Source organism: Pantherophis guttatus, chromosome 3 (assembly GCF_059756535.1).
Source record: "Pantherophis guttatus breed Tessera chromosome 3, ASM5975653v1, whole genome shotgun sequence".
Taxonomy (NCBI): Eukaryota; Metazoa; Chordata; class Lepidosauria; order Squamata; family Colubridae; genus Pantherophis; species Pantherophis guttatus.
In genome coordinates, this window is record NC_142065.1 from 58009707 (window position 1) to 58031168 (window position 21462).

A 21462-nucleotide genomic window follows, 5' to 3' on the forward strand; every position below is an offset into this window, starting at 1 on the left:
TTATTCTTGTCAGAGCAGTCATTCATAGTATTTACTGATGGCTGTATCAAGTGATAGTTGAGTAAATATAATTAATACAGTGGGTATCCCTGTTTCTCTTCCACTCTGAAGTTACCTCTCACATCTTCAAAGTGCTCTTTACTCCATTTTGCTAGAGCAGATTTAAAGAATTCATTTCCCAATGTTGTCTGTTCTTCTGGGTGGAAGAGGAAATTTGATGCTCTTACTTTGCTTTCTAGAAGATACAGTAGAAAAGGTTGGAGAAGTTAACGTTCTCATGATAGAATGAAATATTGGGGATACATGCATATTTGACAGAAATGAAAATGGTATGAGTTACCTAAATGTGAACAAGATTTCTAGAAATATGGTGTTTGCCTGGAAACAGTCCTTAACTGAAATTAAAAACTTTAACCGCACTGAATTTTGTGTGTGTGTGTGTGTGTGTGTGTGTGTCAACATCTGCTACACTGGAGTAATAATATTTCAACTGTGCCTCAATTAAGTCACTGCTCTTGACTTCTTCACATCTTTTTTCTCTACATACACATTTGCATTTCCATTTAATGAAGAAAAAGTATAAATAAATAGGGAAGGAATGAAAATGTTTTATACTTCACAAATACTGTAGACACAGTTTGACCAATTAAAGTATTTCTAATATTGCAGTAATTAATTAGAAAATAGGCTATTGTCTGTTTCATTCTGCTCCTTCTGCCCCTTGTTTTATTTTGAATTGAAAACTTAAAAAAAGATACATCATTGTTTTTATGTTTTGGCTTTCCAAGTGTTATATAGTTACGGTAATATCTATATATTGTGTAAATCACATACATGATCATAAGAATACTCTAAATAGGATCTGTAGGAGGAAAACTGAAATTGATCTGAAGGTTAATTAACCCACTTCTTTTTGTGAGAAATCACTTTTTAAATTGATATATCTAAAGTTTGCTTCTGTTAATTGCGGCAAAAGCATTTTTCTAGAAAGATCTTCTAGAAAGCAGTACAAGAAGATTCATTGTTCCATTTCTGATATATTGGAGTTCAATACATAAACCATTTTAATAACACTGTACTAGAATATGTATAAACCTGGAGTATGCATAAAAAAGTAGTGCAATAGAAAAAAAGAGAAAAAGTTTTGTCATCTTGGGAAGTCCTGACAGCTACTATCCAAAGGGCCAAACAAACCTGAGCAGTTAGGATATGTTATGCAATTAACAAGGAATGAAATTTGCAGGACTCAGCTTTTTCTAGAAAATGTAAAGGTATGTCAGAACTTGGGCAAGCACTGGCTCAGGATAAATCCCAATGTGAGGCTTATAATGATGAATCAATAACATTAAAGGAAAGGTTCTTGAAAAAGCTGCTGCTGCATTTTAAAAGAAAGAGGTACAAGATTCCTCATTCCTATCTTGTGAGTTGGATTGAAGAATAAAGCTCTTTTTAAGAGGAGAGTGGAATTTCCCTGTTTCAGAACTGTGCTATCTTGTTTCTCTTACGTTGGCTTAAAAAAAAAATGAAAAGCTGAGCTGAGTTTAGTCAGATTTCTATTTCCTTACAAATAGTATGTATATCTGTGTTGGACTTGAGAGAGGAAAATAGAGGAATTGGGCCTGTCCTCATTTTTTTTTTAAATTTGATTTATATGCCGCCCTTCTCCGGAGACTCAGGGCGGCTTACAATGCGTTAAGTAATAGCCTTCATACTTTTGTATATTTATACAAAGTCAGCTTATTGCCCCCACAAACTGGATTTACCTACCTTAGAAAGGATGGAAGGCTAAGTCAACCTTGAGCCTGGTGAGATTCGAACTCACAGTAATTGCAGACAGCTGGTGTTAATCACAATGCTATCAGTCTGCTGAGCCACCAGGCCCTTACAGTTAACCTTGGTGTGATTTCCCTGCCTCACCCCAATGCCTATATCCTTGTATTCAACCATTTGTGAGATAGCTAAGTTACCATTATTTGCAGTATTTTCTCTTTCATTTGAGCACTATCTAAGGACAGCCTCAAGGTGCATAAAACCCATTGTGCTGGAGATAAACCAAGTGATCTGTTGTGGGTATGACGAGAGATGTATTTTACAAGACATGAATGGTAGAGACAATCCTTGACCAATTAATAGTCAAGAATTCTAAGCATTTGGAATAATTGTTTCTTGAATTATGTTCATACACATCGCCTTTCTTACCTGATTAGCTACTGGGCTACCATTTTTCTTACTTTACTTATTTTTATTGCAGAATTTCAACAAAATAGAGCAGAGCAGAACAGAGATCTCCACAGTTTCATTTGGGGAAGTAGAGAGAATGTGTACATAGTTTCAATAATTTCCCCCCCTATTCTTCCAGTAAAGTAAGGAGAGGTAACTGTCCTGCTGCAGGTCAACTTCATCCCCTCTCGGAGGCCCCACCTCCTAGACAACAAGCTCTGTCTCCTTCCTGCTGGGAGCTATTTCTGTACTGATGTTGTCTCAAAGGTTTATTACACCTTATTGTAACTTGGAAGAGAGGAGGAACAGACACATTAGCTTACAAAAACACAGACAGTCCTAAAATAAGACCCATCCCATTTCTTTCACAGAGTTGCAACTAGTAGATGTTTTTCCTTGAACTCTGATCACCTGCTGAAAGGGAGAGGAAGCAAAGCTAAAGAAGAAAAACTCCCCCCAAAAACTGTGAACAATGGGATAGATTCAGATTGGCAACAGGGACAGGTGCTGCTGGATTAACATTTCCATTTTTTGTTTATATTCTCAACAACTGGAAGAAAGTTAGAGGAAGATTTCCTATTGCAGAAGACATACCATTTTTTTTCAGTGAGGCTTTCTCATGTGTAGATATAATGATTTTGGGTAGGTATAATTTATTATTAATACTTTTCATCAGTTTAGTTATGCAAAACATTAGAATAGGAATATTATAATTTCACTTTTATTCTCTCTTGAATATTCGGCTTTGTATTAGCTACTTCAAATCCCATGGTTAAGAGGCCAATCTAATTACAGTTTGCATATTTTATCCAAAAATTTTGCACGTTAATTCTTTAATTAGTGATGGATTGTTGAATGTGGGAAGCATAAATCTCTGAAGGATTGCTCAATTGACAATTTGTTGTTAAATGTTATTTGGATAATATGTTTAATTTTGGCAGATAATTCTGAAATAAGTTTGCATTTCAATAATTCTTTAGCTACTTTCCTCTCAAAAATGCTCTTGTGGAAATTGCCTAAAATATTCTCCGGTGAATATAAAAATAGTTAATTCATTCAGTTTTTCCAATGTCTCCCTATTGTCCTTCTGCAACTCTTTTACTTCTTTATTGGCACCTTCCGTGGCTACTTTCCTACTGTATTTAAATTAATATCAATCTATATTAATTATTTTGATTTGCTTATCTTATTTAACTCTGTTTTGTTTTGTTTTTTGTTTTATGTGAGTTCTACTTTTAAAAGGAAGCCCTCTTAATAGTTCTTGCCTTGTGTTGTGTTTGTTCATAGCTTTTTAGAATTTCATTAAAAAATATATCTCCAAATTTCTAACAAGGCTACCAGAATTCTTGAGGATATTTTCCATTTCTAATTTTCACAGTGCTAAGCCATACTGTATTAGTTCATTCATATGCTAAACTAACAACAAACAAGCCTCATTATGGTTTAGGGCCATGATGGCAAACCTTTGGCATGCGTGCCACAGGTGGCACACAGAGCCATATCTGTGGGCATGTGAGCGTTGCCCTAGCTCAGCTCCAGCACGCATGCGTGCACTGGCCACCTGATTTTCAGGACTTCCGGGCCCACCGTAAGTTGGGAAATGGGCTGTTTCTGGCCTCCGGAGGGCCTCTGAGGGGGTGGGGAAGGCTGTTTTCGCCCTCCCCAGGCTCCTAGAAAGCCTCTGAAGCCTGGGGAGGGTGAAAAACGAGCTTACCGGGCCCACCGTGCCATTGCATGCCAAAAGCAGGGGGAGCGTGGGGGGGTCACGCACACATGTGTGAGGGGTGGGGCACATTGAATTATGGGTGTGGGCACGCGCACACTCGACCCTCTTGCGCTCCCCCCACTTTTCCACGCGGCGGTAAAAAGGTTAGCCATCACTGGTTTAGGATAATACATAATTTAGACGAGATGGTTCAACCTCTATAGATAAGAATGTGACAGAAGAGCCAGTATGATTGTAATAGTTGAAAGATGAGCAATCTAGATGTAGTTATTAATACATATAGTAATATTATGAACTTCTAGATTTTTTGCAATAATAATAATAATAAAAAACCTGTATTTACTATATTCCTTGCTTCATAAACCCCTGGGATCTTTATCTGAAGAGCCACATGTAGTGCTCATTTTATAAAAGTTTTTCTTTGTTTTAGCCAGAACAAATTAGTCATCTTTATTTCTTCCCAGTCTATTGATGTGACTGATTTCATATGGGAAAATATTCAGTAATTCCCCAGTATATTTTTATGAGACAGATCTTTAGGATAGTAAATTAGCTAATTCCTTTCCCTTCCTTTATTTTGAAATCATATTTTAATCCTTGCAGTCAGGAAGTCTTAGAATCAACAGACTGTTTACAAAACTTTGTTCAAGTTATGTTTTGTCCATTTATTTAATTTTCTTGTACGAAGTTAAGTATCTACATATGGTTTGTAATATTATCTTTCTGCTTCCCAGATCCTTATTTTTCTACAATCAACTGAATGCTTTAACCAACCTTCTGGGTTAAATGCTCTGCTGTTTCTAAAGAAAAAAATGACCTTTGATTTCGTAAGCTAAATTCTGTATTATTAATATACCACAGATTACAAATGGACAAATCATCCCTCTAAAAATTTTCCTCAAGCTGAAATGATAGGTGCAAAACATTTATCCCCCATCTCTTCTTTTGATGTCCCAAGATCAAAATATAGTCTCAGAATAACAGAATATCAGAATTTGAAGGAACCTTAGTAGTCTTCTAGTCCAACCCCCAACAGAAAGGGTGGGGCCAAGATATTTTGGCTCCTTTTTCCCTGTTTTGTGGGGTTTTTTAAGAGGGAAATAGGAGCGGCAGTTTTGAGTGTTGCAAGTAATTCCCATTCTCTCCCTTAAAGACCCTTTCCTTGCCTTCCAAATTGGTCTGAAATTGTACATCCAAAATTTGCAATTTTGCTATGAAATTTCTGGAGTGTGACGTAGAGTAGTTGGTGTATTAGCATTGTGCAAATGCTTTGAAAGGTTTGAAATAAGATAAATAGAAGTGGTACTCTAATGCAGTTATATAGGATTGTCATGCTTTGGGACCTCTTCTTTGAAGTAATGTAATCTGACAGAATCTAGGAAGCTTCATGTCTGCTGCAGCCTCTGCCTTCTGGACTGATCTCTCTCTTCCCCTTGTCCTCCACTATATGGTTGGCCCCAGGGGTGGGTTCTAAATTTTTTTACTACCAGTCCTGTGGGTGTGGCTTATTTTGTGGGTGTGGTTTGATGGTCATGTGACAAGCAATTCTTTAGGATTTAGCAGAGGTACTGGTCTATCAGGCTTTTAACTGCTTGCAGAGCCATTCCAGTCTACCCATTTGTTTTTGGAGCATACCGGTCTACCTATTTGTTTTTGGAGCGTTCTGTCTACCCATTTGTTTTTGGAGCACACTGGTCTACCACCACACTGTCTTTTACCACTGATCAGCTGTAGGGCGGCCCTTTGAAGTGCCGCGACAAGAGTCCACCACCACCACCACCACCACCGAGCAGTTTACATGGAGCGGATCGGCTCCTGCCGATCAGTTGGGAGACTTCTTGGCTTCTCAATTTAAAGCTACGGTGTCTTGGTTTTTTTTCCCTCTTCTTTGTCAAGTGAGCCCTGATTTTTTCTTTCTAGCCGATCAGCTGGGACTCGGGAGGCAGCAAATAGATTGGTGGCGGGGCCAGGCAGAGTTCGCAAGAACCGGGGAGAACTGGTAGCAACCCACCACTGGTTGGCCCTCACCCTGTTGGCTTTCAGGAAAGCATTAAAAACATGGGTTCTTGGCCCCAGAATAATTTGAATTTCTTCCAGGAGGATTATAGGGCATATTTGTGTTCTTAATCACCTTTCAAATGTTGTTATCATTTCAGTTGTTTATGCTATTTGCTTACTTGCTTATTACTTGCTTACTATACACTGTACAGTCAGTTGCAGTTTGGCTGAGATTTTATTTATTTATTCATTCATCACATTTTTATATTGTCCATCTCACATAGTGATTCTTAGATTGGGCAGCCATATAATCTCTTAAATAAATTAATTAAACAAAGATGAAAAGCAATATTGGACAACATCAGTGAACCATAATCCTTTAGTTGCGTAATATACTGTCATAATATACAGTTATATATTAAAACATTTACTTTAGTTCTTACAGTAAAACCATTTAAAATATTCTAGATGTAAAATCCTGTAAAAGCTGCAATATGCAGATTTTAAAGTCTGGGACAGATTTACAAATACATTAAATTCATTTCTCAAAGATACTAGCAATCCCTCAACACTCTTAACAATTGCTTAGCTTCAGCTCTTTTATTAAATGAATGTAACCTAAGAACATTTAAACAGTGAAACTGATGTTCAGGATATAATGGGATGATACACGGGAGGGCTGGGTGAGTCATTGGGGCACAAGTAAGTAGGACTGCATTCACATGATAAGGTAACTATTGGTTGTGGCAGATGCTATTCCTGGCAAAATTAACAATTGCATACCTGGAGTGTGTTCATTGGTTAGTACTCAACTGAATGTAAGAAGTAAAAAAAAAAAAGTAGAACATTTAAGGATTTGCCATTTATCAATAGAACAATCAATCATCCTCATCCCCCTCCCCTGCTGGCAAAGCTATTCCCTCCTGTGTTCAGAGAAAGGGAGGGTCTCACTTGTATCTCTGATAAATTTTTAAAGTTGCTATGAAGTGCATTTGGCATATTTTGAAAGCTTAGCTTAATTTTTAAGAGGACAATTTTTCTTTGAATACGGATAGAATAAAGGATATTGGTTTAAAACTTTGAAGCTGGTGTTATGGAATTTAGGAAAAAGGAAAAAAAGAAAATCAGAAGGAGATTTAGTGTTGGCATGGGTTGCTGCCTTAGGCTTTTGGTGGTTTCTTTTTTTCCTTTTGCAAAGAGGGGGCTGCTGAGGGCTATGTAGGGTGAGAGGGAAGGCAATTGTGTTTGAAGTCTGGTTTGCTGGCAGCTGGCAGCCAGCTGTGAGACACTCCCTGAATTGTGGTTTCCTATTCATGTTGAAATGTTTGATATGAACTCCTAGGCCTCCATGTAAGTGAAGTTAAGTGAATTGCACTGGGTTCCTGCAGTGTGGCTGTAGAGTTGCTTCAGCTTTCTTGTTAGTCTAATTCAAAGAGTCTGAAGAAAACAAAGCAATGGAGGAAGGGAACAGGGAAAATTAGGTTTGTTTTCAAGTCTGGGCCAGCTGCACTTTTATACTAGAAATAATATTTGTAGAAAGCACATTAATGCAGCAAACCTAGTTCTGAATAACTAAAAAATAATTCAGAGGTTAGAAAAATCCTGTGAAGAATATTCAGGAAATGCAGAGTATTTTGTAATGCAATGGAGCAATCTGAATTTGAAGGATGATGCAATGGGTGCAAATTTTCCACCTGCAGGCAATTCTTTAAAAAAGCTTTATCTTTCATGATTTTCCCAGGAAATGATCCATTTGATATAGGGCGGTTCCAACAGATGTAACATGTGTGCTCCAAGTCACCTTTTCCCTTGGAATTCAGACTTTTAAAAACCCTTCTGTTTTCAATATAAAATTATTTTGATAATAAACTAGATTATCTATGGATATTCTCAGTCATCCAGGTTATGGTTGTCCCAAAGCTGCTTTTTCAAGAGGCAAGAGGACTTTCTGGTTTTTCTTGGAAGACATTTTACTTCTCATCCAAGAAGCTTTTTCAGCTGTTCTTCTTCAGAGCTCAAGAAGCTTCTTGGATGAGAAGCGAAACGTCTTCCAAGAAAAACCAGAAAGCCCAGTTGCCTCTTGATAAACTAGATTGTTACCCAGCTTTCAGAATTCCAGAGGTATTTGTAAATAAAAAAAGAGACTATATGGACTGAAATCTTAATTAAACATAAGTTAAAATATCAATAATTTTTTAAATTGACAATATGGAGTCTTGGATGTGTGAGGAATTAATTGAGATGCTTAAAAAAAGAATCAACAAAGGGCAATAAAAAGTTAGAAACTTTGTTAGAACACACTAAACAGGAAAAGGAGAATATAAATGAGACACAAGAAAATAATATTGATGGTAAAGGAATTGAAGGTAAAAAATTAGATGATTACACTGGGATTTACAATGGCAAAAAAAGAATGGATGGGGGGAATATTTTCCAAAAAAGAAACAATCAAAGGGAAGAGAAGGAAGTGGGAAAATATTAAGTAAAAACTGGGGGTGAATTATGCAAGTAACAGACTCAAAAGTTAGAGAAAGGATTCAGGAGAAAAGATATAATAAATATAAAAGAAAAAGAAAAAGAAAAAGAAGAAGACGAGAATGGGATGAAGGGAGAAAATTATTAAGAAGTGGAATTCTGGAGAAACCAAGAGAATAACATTCCATACTTTTGAAGAAGTGGATTGTATTCCACAAGCGTTTATGTTAAATACAGCTCTTAATGTTCTTATATGTAAGAATGACTTCCAGCAGCAGCTTGACTCCCTTTTATTGGAATCACACTTGAAAAGATTAATGAAAACTTCTCCATCTGCATTAAATTAGGAGAATACCATATGTCCACTCTATTTCATAAATGATAAATTTATAGAAAACAGCTTCTAAATCTGTTTTTTTTTTAACTTTAAAAGCATTAGTAGTGTGGCTTTCTGAAAGCTAGGTTCTCCAACGCGCAGCTTGGAGAATCCAAAGCTTCGGGTTGTTCAGTAGTTGATAGCCTACACTGAGTGTGTTCCTTTAAGAGATTTCTCTTCAGACACGCCCACTTGCTCAACAGAGTCCCAGTTTAGTTCACTCAGTTGAGCCTGTGACACTGTCTGAAAATTTCTCTGTTATCCTACTAAAACCTGTTCCAGAAGCTTTGGATTCTTCAAGTATTTTTCCACTTTAGTCTTCAGTTTCCTGGTCTTCGTTATTTACTGCAGGGGGTGAGTCTGCCTGCTCCCTCAGGCAGGCAGTCAAGACTATTTTATCTCTCTGAGGCCGGCTAATTATCTGCTCCTCAACATCGCTGAATAGCCGCAGGCATTTGGGTAGGCTTTCCGGTCTGCCGGCATTGCCGCCCTCGCCGTTTTTGAACTGTTTGAATTTGGCGGCTGGAGATTGACGCCCTGCTCTCAGCGGCGTCTCTCTCTCTCTCTCCTCTTCGTTGCGAGACTGTTTCTAGCGTCGGGATCTCTTATGAGCGATCACACGCTGTTTTACCGAAGAGGCATCAGCGACCCCCCCCCACGCTCCATTAAGCCATCGGAGCGCCCCTCGAGCGCCGGAGCGCCCCTCAAGCGTTCCTGGACTCCCGGAGCGCTCTCCTGCCGCTGCCTAGCCCGGAAAGCGCTTTTGAGCCTTCATTGAACTCCCGGGCGTCTCGGCTGCTTTCCTTCTCCACTGGGGCTTGTTGGAGGCGGCGCTTGAACTGTTCAGATTACGCGCCATTTTTAACCGCCTCAGCGCTGGGAGCTACTCTCACTGACAGCTCGCGCTGATTGACAGCTTCCCCCACAAGCCTCCCGGTCAGATCGGACTTCCTTGCCGGCTAGTTTGAATGCCCCTCAAGGTGGATTTATTGGAGAACTCTTCCTGTCTCCATTGTTTGCCTTGGCCTGCAGCCTTGCCTAGCGCCATTCCCAGATCTTAAAGGACTGTGACTGTAACGGTTGTGGATTCTGCCTAGCAACCGCTTCCGCGCAGGCGCAGTTAACTCGTAGAGGACAAGCCTCTTCTCTTCTGGCATTGCTGAACTTAACTAGCTTGTCTCTGTGGAGCAATTGGCTAGTTTTTTTTTTTCTCCCTAATCCTCAACCCACCCCTCCTGAACTTACCTGCCAGTCTTTGGCTCTGATCATTCTCCACTGTTATTCATCAGTTGTCTCCTGTTTTAAAAAAAAAAAAAAAAAAAAAAAGAAATTCTGTAAATAGTTATATTGATACCTATCGACATAACAATTAAATATAAGATACTTACCTGACATTCATCTTCATCCTCAAAAAAAAAAAAAAAAAAAAAAAAGAAAAAAAGATATTAATAACAATATTAATAGAGTAAAAAAATCTAAAGTCATGGCGGAACGAGATCTCTCGTCTGAACTGGAGGACAACAGCTCCCCAGAGCGCCTTCGCAACCAGACCAAGCAACGCAAAAGGTCACGACATCGCTCAGCACATTCATCTTCGTCTGCTGCTCCACTCCCTAAAAAGACCAAACGGTCATCAGCAGCGGACAAGGATGCCTCCAGAAGGCACAAGGCCTTGGAGCGTCAATTTGAGAAGGCGCGCAGCCAGGCAACCCAGGCTGCATTCTCGCTGCCACCAGCCCCACTCTCACCTGTGGCTGAAGTTACCGCCCAACCCATCCATCAAGTGGCGCAACCACCTCTACGGTTGTCACAGCCATCGCCAGCCATGGAAGTCTTCACTGAGACGATGCCGACTCACTGCATGGAACCAGTGGACCTCTCGCGCAGCGCCTCCCTCTCGCGACGGCCACAGCCGGAGGCAACTTTCACTCCCACGGCTGCGGGATTGCGTGCATCGGAGTCGGTCCACCCACCCTTCCAGTATGACATTCACCAGGTCATATCCGACACCGTTTCCCGGACCCTGGCAGCTACTTCTCAGCAGGCAGTACCATATGGGGCTTGGACTCAACCGCGGTACCCTCCTCCTCCGCCTCTGGCCCGGGGCGCACAACCGGTCCATATCCAGTACCAACCAAGGATCCTGGGGTCCGGTCCTCCGTCGGACTACGGACAAGGTGAGGAGTCGTCCCCGGAGGAAGGTGAGGTTGACCCATCGGATATGGAACTATCCGATGATACAGATATGCCACCCGAAAAGCCAGCCTTTTCTGGCCTTTTTAGGCCCTCGTTATTCAAGTCGCTCCTGCACAAGGCGAAGTTGGCCACAAATATGGCAGACCCGGCCCCCCAGGTGGATCAGCCCGGTTCCTCTCAACAACACGAGGCCTTATTTACAGCGCCTAAACCGGCGGCGGACTTTATTCCGTGCCCGCAGCTCTTCTCTGAGGTGGTCCAACGTTCCTGGTCCACGCCTTCTTCCTTGCCCGCTCCTTCGGGGCTAGACAAGAAACTTTACTGTTCGGCGCCTAGTCTCCAGGACCTTCTTCAGTTGCCAACAGTAGACACACCGGTGGCCAATCTAACGGCTTCCTCCGTAATTTCCAACGACGTCGCCGACGGGTTGCGCTCTGAGGATAGGAAAGCCGAGTTTACCTTCCGGCGTACACACAATGCGGCCGCCTGGGCGGTTAAGGCGGCCACCTCGGCATCCTTCTTCAGCCGTGCCTGCTTAATTTGGCTCCGTCAACTTCAGGAGCGCCTGCCCTCTGCAGATTCTCGCCTCCGCCAAGATGTCAACAAACTGGTGGCGGCTACTGAATACACGGCTGACGCCTCGCTCAATGCTGCAAAGTTTGCCTCGCGCGCCCTGGTGTCGTCCGTCACATCTCGCCGTCTATTATGGCTCAAGAATTGGAGAGCCGATGCCAAGTCTCGATGGCGCCTCGCTTCAACTCCGTATAAAGGATCCCGTCTTTTCGGTGAAGCCTTAGACCCCATCCTTGTCGAGGACAAGGATAAACGGAAGGTAATGCCATCCTCTTATAAAAGGGCAGACCGTAAATCATCGTCTTACTCTACCAGGCAGCCCTTTCGGAATGACGTGGGACCTTCTGGGTCCTTCTCCTCAAGACCCTATTCTCAAGGATTCGACCGTTCCTTCGACAGACCCGCCTTCAGAGACCGTGGTCGAAAGGCCCCAGTGCCCAAGCGGCCCTTCCGGGGTACGGGCTCCCGTACCTTCAGAAGAGGGAAGTGACTACATCCATCTTCCCATTGGCGGCCGTCTGACTCATTTCCTTTCCCAGTGGGAGAGCACGACAACGGACGCCTGGGTGCTCCAGACAATCAGTCTGGGTCTTACCCTGGAACTCCACTCCAGACCTCCCTCACACTTTGTCCAATGCCCTATTTCTCCCAACCTGGACAAGCGCCAGCTAATGGAGGCAGAAATCCATCACCTGCTTCAAATTCGGGCCATCGAACCGGTTCCCCTCCATCATCGCGGGACCGGCTTTTATTCAATTTTCTTCCTGGTCCCCAAATCGTCTGGGGGTCACAGGGGCATCCTAGACCTCAAGAGGCTGAACGAATTTATCGTATACCATCAGTTCAAAATGGAGTCCCTCCGATCGATTCTGGCTTCCATTCGACCAACGGACTGGATGACATCTATCGATCTGAAAGAAGCGTACCTCCACGTACCCATACGGCTATCCCATCGCCGTTTCCTACGCTTTGCCTACAACAACAGGCATTACCAATACAGAGCAATGCCCTTCGGCCTCTCCTCCGCCCCAAGGACCTTTACGAAGCTCCTGGCAGCAGTGGCGGCCCATCTACGTCAACATCCGGTCCGCCTCCACTGCTACTTGGACGATATCCTAGTCCTCTCCTCCTCTCCGGCCCGGGCATCTCGAGACCTAGAAGTGGTGAGTCGTTGCCTTCGTCATCATGGCTTCTCCCTCAACATCCCGAAAAGCCAATTGCAGCCCACTACTCGCATTCTCCATCTCGGGACATTAATAGACTCTGTAAGGGGCCAGGTGTTCCTGTCACCGGACCGGTGTTCCAGTCTCCAGTCATTAACATCCCAGGTCCTCTCCTCTCGGAAGGTGACCTTGCTGCTCCTGTCCCGACTGCTCGGCAAAATGATTTCCTGCCTGTCAGTCGTACCTTGGGCGAGGTTCCATTCACGCCAGCTCCAATGGTTCCTCCTCCCCTTTCAGAGAGCCAGGAAAAGCAACTCTTCCGCACAAGTATCCCTCCCGCCAGAGGTCTCAAGATCCCTCCTCTGGTGGTCCTCCCAGAGCCTTCATCAGGGCAGCTACTTCCAGAATCTACAGCGCCTGGTGGTGACAACGGACGCCAGCCTGACGGGATGGGGAGGTCATCTTCTATCCCACGTTGCCCAGGGAACGTGGTCAGTAGAGGAGAGTCGCAACGGGATCAACTGGTTGGAACTCCGTGCGATCCGTCTCTCCCTCCAACGGTTCCAGCAGATCGTGTCGGGGCACCATGTCCTAATTCGCACGGACAACGTAACCGCAAAGGCGCACGTGAACCGCCAGGGGGGAACTCGCTCGGGTCCTTTGATGGAGGAAACGACCCTACTGCTGATCTGGGCGGAAAAGCACGTCCTATCCCTTGTGGCGGAGCACATTGCCGGGACTACAAACATCACAGCGGACTGGCTCAGCAGACAACACCTCGACCACGCCGAGTGGCGCCTTCACCCGGATCTGTTCGCCGAGATAGTTCGCAGATTCGGCATGCCTCTAGTCGATCTATTTGCCAGCCGCGACAACACGCACCTTCCCAGGTTCTTCACCCGGTACCATTGCCCTCAGGCGGAAGGAGTCGACGCCCTCGCCTCTCCCTGGCCCAAGGGTCTCCTCTATGCCTTTCCCCCTCTACCGCTCCTTCCTCGTCTGATCCGCAGGATAATAGCAGACAGGGCAGACGTCGTTCTGGTCGCGCCCCACTGGCCTCGGAGGTCCTGGTTTGCAGATCTGATGGACCTATCGGTAACACGGCCGTGGAGGATTCCAGGGGACAGGATCATCCTCAGCCAAGGGGTCATTCTGCACCCAGACCCGCAGTGGTTGCAGTTGACCGCCTGGCGCTTGAACGGATCTTGCTAAGGAGAGCCAACGTGCCTAGCAACGCAATCCCCACGATTCAGGCGTCAAGACGGCCATCAACATGCCGCATTTATAATGCAACCTGGAGCTCCTTCTGCTCCTGGTGTGCTAAATCCCACTTGGATCCAACGTCTGCTTCCGTCCCTGAAGTGTTGGGATTCCTTCAGGAGGGCATGGACAAGCACCTTGCGCCTAACACTCTTCGTCGCCAGGTTGCTGCTCTCAGTACGGTCCTCTCGGCTTCTGCAACGCTGCCTCTCTCGCAGGACCCTACGATTCGGGATTTTCTTCGAGGCGCGGCCAATCTGCGCCCACCTGTTATACATCGCTACCCGACCTGGGATTTGACTCTGGTCCTTCAGGCCCTCATGCATCCTCCATTTGAGCCTCTCGCCTCCATCAGCCTCCGTTTTCTGTCACTAAAGGTGGCGTTTCTGGTCGCGATCACGTCGGCTCGCCGAATTTCCGAACTTGCGGCCCTATCGGTGAGAAGCGATCTCTGTACATTTCACACCAATCGCGTGGTTCTGAGACTTGACCCCTCGTTTCTGCCTAAAGTAAATTCCACATTCCATCGAGCCCAGGAATTGATCCTTCCGGACTTTTGCCCCGAACCTCGTCATCCTCGGGAAGCAGACTGGCACCTCTTAGATGTCCGACGGGCTCTACGCCGGTATATTAAACGAACTGAGCATTTCCGGAAATCTGAATCGCTCTTCATTTCCTTTCTGCCCGCCTCCATGGGCCGGAAGGTTTCTTCAACAACAATTGGGAGATGGATTAAATCCTGCATCTCCAGGGCTTATTCAGCTCGGAACAGACCAGTTCCGCAAAGGATTCTTCCACATTCTACCAGGAGCGCCGCCACTACGGCCGCCTGGGCCACTAATGCCTCCATTTCCGACATATGCAGGGCGGCTACCTGGTCATCCTTGAATCCCTTCATCAGGCACTACAAGGTGGATTCCTTTGCCTCGGCGGAGGCATCCTTCGGCCGCCGGGTGCTCCAAGCTGTATGCAACTCTTCAGACGACGTACAGCAGCCGGGTTCCCTCCCTGTCTGAACTTGCTTGGGTAAATCCCGAAGCTTTGGATTCTCCAAGCTGCGCGTTGGAGAACGGACGTTGCTTACCTGAACGTCCCTTCTCGACACGCAGCTGGAGAATCCAACCCACCCAACTTGGCTGCTGGACATTCCTTCCTGACGCTCTACTGCTCCTTACTTCGTGAACAAAACTGGGACTCTGTTGAGCAAGTGGGCGTGTCTGAAGAGAAATCTCTTAAAGGAACACACTCAGTGTAGGCTATCAACTACTGAACAACCCGAAGCTTTGGATTCTCCAGCTGCGCGTCGAGAAGGGACGTTCAGGTAAGCAACGTCCGTTTTCATGTTTTTAGACTTTGTGAATTCTAATGTCATTTAAATGTGATGCTGGAGGTTAATGATTGCAGTACATATGCTAAATAAATAAATCCATTCAATCAATCAATCAATCAATCAATCAATCATGATTGTAGTTGGTAAATTGTGTATCTGTTTTCTCAAACTATATACTGATGTCACATCAGTAACATTCTTACAGTATGAGATAACCCAGTTCTTTCTGAGGCTATTTGCTTAAGACAGCATTTGCATGCTTCCACCAAAGAACTTAACTAGGGTAACAAGATTAAGAACCATAAGGCACCTTATGATTTCTGAATCATTTTCAGCAAAATCTGAGTTTGAGTAAAATCCAGCTTCCTTAGAAGTTTGACCTTCATTTTAAAATAATCTATAATCTTCTTTAAACACACACACACACACACACACACACACACACACACACACACACACAAACACTTTTGTTGAAATAAGAAAGCACTGATGGTTATGCCCAAAAGCAAAACAATTTTGGAATAAAATCAAAACCCAACTGGAAGAAATAACAGCACAAAAAATACCATTAAGACTGGAAACATATTTATTAGGTATATTCACTAAAAATTACAAAAAAGAAACAATATATTTAATCACACATATTCTGACCGCAGCGAGAATCATCTTCACCCAAAACTGGAAATCAGAAGAAATCCCAACACAAGATAAATTAATATCGAAAGTCATGGAATGTGCCGAGATGGACAAACTCACCAAAGAACTCCAAGAAAAGGAAAAATCTGAATACTATCTGGTTTGGGAAAAATGGTATTAATGGTTGGAGAAAAAGAAAACTAAATAAAAGATGACCCTAAAAACTTGAACCAACTCGTGTACCAAACGAGACATATTAGAGTTAAAATAGAACTTAAAAATATTGTTATATAAGGAGAGATGTGGCTAGAGATATTGAGAAATGTAATTTACCAATGTACTATCTTAAGAAATAAGATACCAAGTTTAAATGTTGTATATGTAATGTATTGTTTTACTTGTATTTTTTCTTTTTCTCTGTGTGTATGTTTTTAAAATTAATAAAATTAAAAAAAAAAGAAAGCACTGATTGACAATCACTGAGAAAACAAGGAAGGTTGTTGGCTGGTTGTTGCCTTCTGCTTTTTATTGGCCATCTTCCATTTTGCATGGTCAGTATGTTGACATCTCTTGTGGGAACCCTTATTGATGCTGAAATCACAGCCATGAAAAACTGCTGTCATATACACCTTGTCTTTGGGCTTTGAAAGTACGCAATTGGATTCTAATTGATACTAGCCAGGGTGGCTCATTCTGTATACAGGGTTAAGTTACTCATGTCCATATAGCTCTTTTTTCATATTGCTCTCCATATTTTTGTCCAGAGTAGTTAATGTGTGCCAGTGTGCTCACGGTAAAAAAGAAATGACAAGAAAGGTTATCTGTCTATCTATCTAACTGTCTATCTTTCAGAAGAGTAGAATAACAAAGTAGAAAAGTATGTAGAACATAGCTTATGGAATACTTCCCAATAAGTTAATCATATCTCTGGTGGTTCATATGATTAGGACATTGCTTAATACGAAGGAGTCAGCAACATTCCGAGCCACTGCCCAACTGTCCTGTCTACAGGGATGCATTGGGGATTTTTTCCCCTGAATTTTTCTTCAACCGCCATCCAAGCAAATCTGTCTGATTTCCTCCTGGTTTCTCTTCTCACCTGAAGTTTGATTCTGTTCTGTTCATCTTTGGAGTTATCTTGCTGATGAACAGGGGAATATTATGGCAAAAAATGCTCAGGAGTAAGTTTTGTCAATCTTCAATTTATTCTGTCAGATGCCTTGTAAAAGCTGCTAAGAGAATATGTAATATATAATACATGATTATTAAATTGTGTAATCTTGATGCATGCTTATTTCTTTATTATTTATTAATATTGTTATATATTATTAAAATATTTATATTTACAAAATAGTAATATGTAAATATTAATATTTCTATATAATAATTATTAATTATAATAATTAATAAATTTATTTCTTAAATTTAGATGCTGTCCACCTCACTGCCCAAAGTGACTCTGGATGTTGATTATGATACATAAATAATTTAAGAAAAGACATACAGTACATATAGATTACAGTAAACATGAAATATATTAAGCGTTGTGTATTCACCTATCTGGAAGTTGTTAATTTATGACAGTTGTATTTCATTTTCATTAATTTAATATCCGGTTTTGCCACTGCACTTGCAAGAAACATGTTTCTTGCAAGTCCAGGGTCTACTTTTTTCAGATCAACTAAGTGTTGTTCCATTGATTGCAACAGGAATTAACTGACTGGCTTATTGCCTGAGCCTGACATCATGAGCTGAGAGAGAAGGACTGACCCAAAATCACCTAGCTTTTATCCCTAAGGTGGGACTAGAACTTACAGTCTCCTGGTTTTTAGCTGATACCTTAACCACTAGACAATACAGGATCTCTTGTAGTTTATAAAATACAATTTTTAGAGCCAAGCAACCTGAAGAATTTAACTTTCAAAAATGCAGATGTATTTATGGTGGAACCATAAATCTATAGAAAAAGAAAATTTATAACATGTTTCCACATGTTGGCTTCAACCAGGTTAATATTTAACAGCTTAGTTTTTTATTGCAACAAGATTGCAAAGCTTTTCGATTTATATGAAAATTGTAATTTTAATTGAAAATTTCTATATGCATTTAATTTTCAAAAAATTGAAAAATCCACAAATCGTTTGTATATTGATTAAGACTTCTGAAATAAGTACCATGGAGTGTTATGTATTTACATTAACACAGTTATTGTTGTAAGAAACGATAAGGTATCTGTAGCATTATGTTTCCAACCTATGATAGGCCAGGTGAAAAATTCTGCCTGCCTCTTATAGCCTCTCCCTTCTATTTCCATCCAGTAGGATATTAGTTGCATATGTAATATATTGTCTTTTAATGCCACTCTGCCCACAAGCCTAATTTTGTTCAGTGATAAAATTCTTATAATGCAAGCATCAATTTTTTGGCTTGAATAATTTGCTCAATATCTGAAAGCAATTGTTACCATGGAAAAAATGCTAGGCTTGCAAGACAGCTAAAATGGCCCCCTCACTGTCTTTTGCTTGCAAGAAATAGTAATCATACAGAGATGATTTATAGGGATTGTTTTAATTAATTTTCCATGTCATCAATTTGTCTGCCTCAGGTAGATACAGGAGGTGTTGAGATTTATAAAACAGTTACCAATTTAGATGTGGTCAAAGCAGTTGAGGGTATATATTTTAACGTTTAATTCAATCAGATTCCTTAAGATACCGGTAATTCAAGATATTTTTAATAAGTTTTTGTAATTCTTTCTGCAAGGCAAGCTCAGTTTGTGGCAGCAAATTTCTTTGAAGTAATTTGAAGTAATTCTTATTCTACTTATCAAACAGTATTATTGTTACAGAGATCCCCAACTCTTTTGAGTGCTTATTCAGTCATTCGATCCCAGTTTTCACTCAGGAACTCAAGATGCGATATGGGATGCTTCCTCCTCCTATTGTTCCTTCTGCAACAATCCCTTGAGGTAGATTATGGGATCTAGATTGCCTCTTCACAAAATAGCTGCTGTAGTGGCATGGCCAGTCACAAGACAAATGTCCAAAGAGGACATCTTGGTATACACAAGTTCTACATTAGCGATTTGTCCAGTCCACAAGGTACAGATACCATCAAAAAGCATTTTTTTATTCTGTTACCGTGTTTCCCCGAAAATAAGACCAAGTCTTATATTTTTTTGAATCCTGAAATAAGCGTTTGGCCTTATTGCCATGCACTCAAAAGCCCGATTAGGCTTATTATCAGGGGATGCCTTATTTTGGAAGAAACAGGGTAAATATGGGTGGAAGAGAAAAAATATAACTTCAGTAGCCAGTACTGAAAAATGAAAATGTCTTGTTTTATTTCAGTTATATTGCTTCTGGAAAATTTGTCTTCACAGAATGAAAACAGAGAAGAGAGAAGAAGATTAAGAAAGATGGGTAGAAATATCTTCTTCCAAGGGATTTTCTGATGAGATTATTGTTGAGGTGGCATAATTGGCAATAATAGGATATGGATATTATATTCATACAGTATGGGGATTATAATATCTATTTTATACAATATCCTCTGTAGAAAATAAATTCTTCGCAATTATTTCTGCTTAATTACAATTTTTCACCATTCTTTCAAAAAATTATATGATCTAGATTTCTTTATTCTTTAGAAAAGCCTACTTGTACAATCCCAAAAGAAATTGCTCCAATTTCTTCTGGCCTTTCTGGCTTAAGGTACTGCTTTGAAAATGTGCAATAGTGCAGTAGTTCACTATTGTCTTCTAACGGTCGGATACAAATCACACTTAGTGCATGAAGCATAGAAATACAGATATAGTATATTTCAGGATGCTCGGTATACAGCACAGGCACTTCACTTTGTAGTACTGTTTTAATTAATTAAATATAGTGGTATGCTGCAGCTGGCCAAAATCTGTTTTAGATACAACAGCTGAATCTGCATTATGTGGCCAGAAGAATGAAACATTTTATTGAAGGCAGTCATTAGAGACAGAGACAGGCCTGACTTAAAAAAAAAAACAGATTTTTAACAGCATTTCATACATTGCAGAAAGTGGGACCACCACTGGAATGAGTATATGGGTGGGGAATAACTTCTCTTATAGACAGTGAAGGGACTTATTTGATTTTATTGTATATTTGTATACATTTTCTTTCTTAAAAAGCTAGAGACTGAAGGACAGATTCAGGAATAAGATGACCAAAATTCTGAAGATATGCTACAATTTCAGTAATATTTTGAAAAGCGCTATCTTTATATGATTTGATAGATTGGTGAGTGGCAGCCTATAGGCTAGCCACGGTAATAAGACTCTCTAATAATCTCCCTACAGTATAGTCACATTCTCACATTCCATAGACAGGTGGGGAAAAGGTTCCTCTTAAAACAATGGGAGGCTTTTGTTAACTTGCAAAGTAATTGGGAAGGTCACAGATCCAGAGGGTGAATTAACTTCTCTCTCTCCACAAATGATATCCCATAGAAAAACTCTCCCCATGCAGCTAACTTTTATAAAAAGACCACTGTTTCCTTAGTGGAACTACTCTGAATTTTATTTATTGGTTTGCTTTGTTTCTGTACTGCCAAAAACCATATAGCTCATAATAGTTCTATTTAAAAAAAAAATTAAAAACAAGAACCATTCAAAATATGCATGTCAATCAAAAGTGATGTAAAACCAATAATCAAAATTTGTATTTGATGACATCAATCTAATATTGGGAGATCTCAGTTTCCAAAGACTCTACAGGCTAACTGTGTTCAGGTAGTTTTTCAAAAAGATGCCGTAGTAAACCTAACTTCTTATAAGAGAAATCTTCATAGTTTGTTTTGTGGATAACATCTTCGCATATGTAAGTGGTCTCTGTGTATTTGTGTGTTTCTCCATTAAGAAATAGAATCCTATAAAAATAGAATATGTCGATGGCTTGGGCTCTTTAGTATACCTGCACAGTGCACATGTATATTGTTCAGAGAACACCCATTAATGTTGTGGAGAAATTTTACTTTATCGAAATATTTGGGAAAATATGTGATGTTAAATAATTTGTTGCAATGAGGCAATTCAGAGAAAGCAATTGGTGTTCTGAGGAATTTGCAAAATATTCCTAAAGGAAGATGATTTGCTTTATTACCAGAGTTAGAAGGTTGCTCTTGTTATTTCAGTAGTTTGTATGAGAAAAATCTCGTGGGGGGGGAGGGGAGAGTGTCTTAAATTATGAGTTAGAGTTCCCTGGGAGGCTGCGGTATGACAGAAATTGAAAAGCTATTTAAAATGAGTTGGATTTGGGGGCATTATTTGCTTACATATTTTATACTTGCTTCCTTTTCTTAGCAGAGAGTTCTGTGAATTGTCAACAATGTTATGTTTTTGAAATGATTTATTGCTGTAAAACACAAAACATATTTCAAGAGGAACTTTTTGTATACTTGCATATCCATATTGCAAATGTTTAAATATTTGTTAAATTGTCAAGATGTCAAAAACATGATAAAAAGTTGTAATATG

General features: G+C 41.1%; 1 protein-coding gene across 2 annotated transcripts in view; it reads left to right on the top strand.

The window, feature by feature from the left end:
* Positions 1–21462, top strand: part of ZSWIM5 (zinc finger SWIM-type containing 5) — a 130099-nt gene that overhangs the window by 42914 nt on the left and 65723 nt on the right. The window contains exon 1 of one of the 2 annotated variants that reach the window (XM_087889676.1): positions 2715–2862. The exons of the other annotated variant lie outside the window; for it this stretch is intronic. Within the exon in view, the coding sequence (XP_087745802.1) occupies positions 2853–2862 (10 nt within the window). The 5' untranslated portion in view covers positions 2715–2852. Of the gene's footprint in view, positions 1–2714; positions 2863–21462 lie in introns of those variants that run through there. 2 annotated transcript variants of the gene reach the window in all.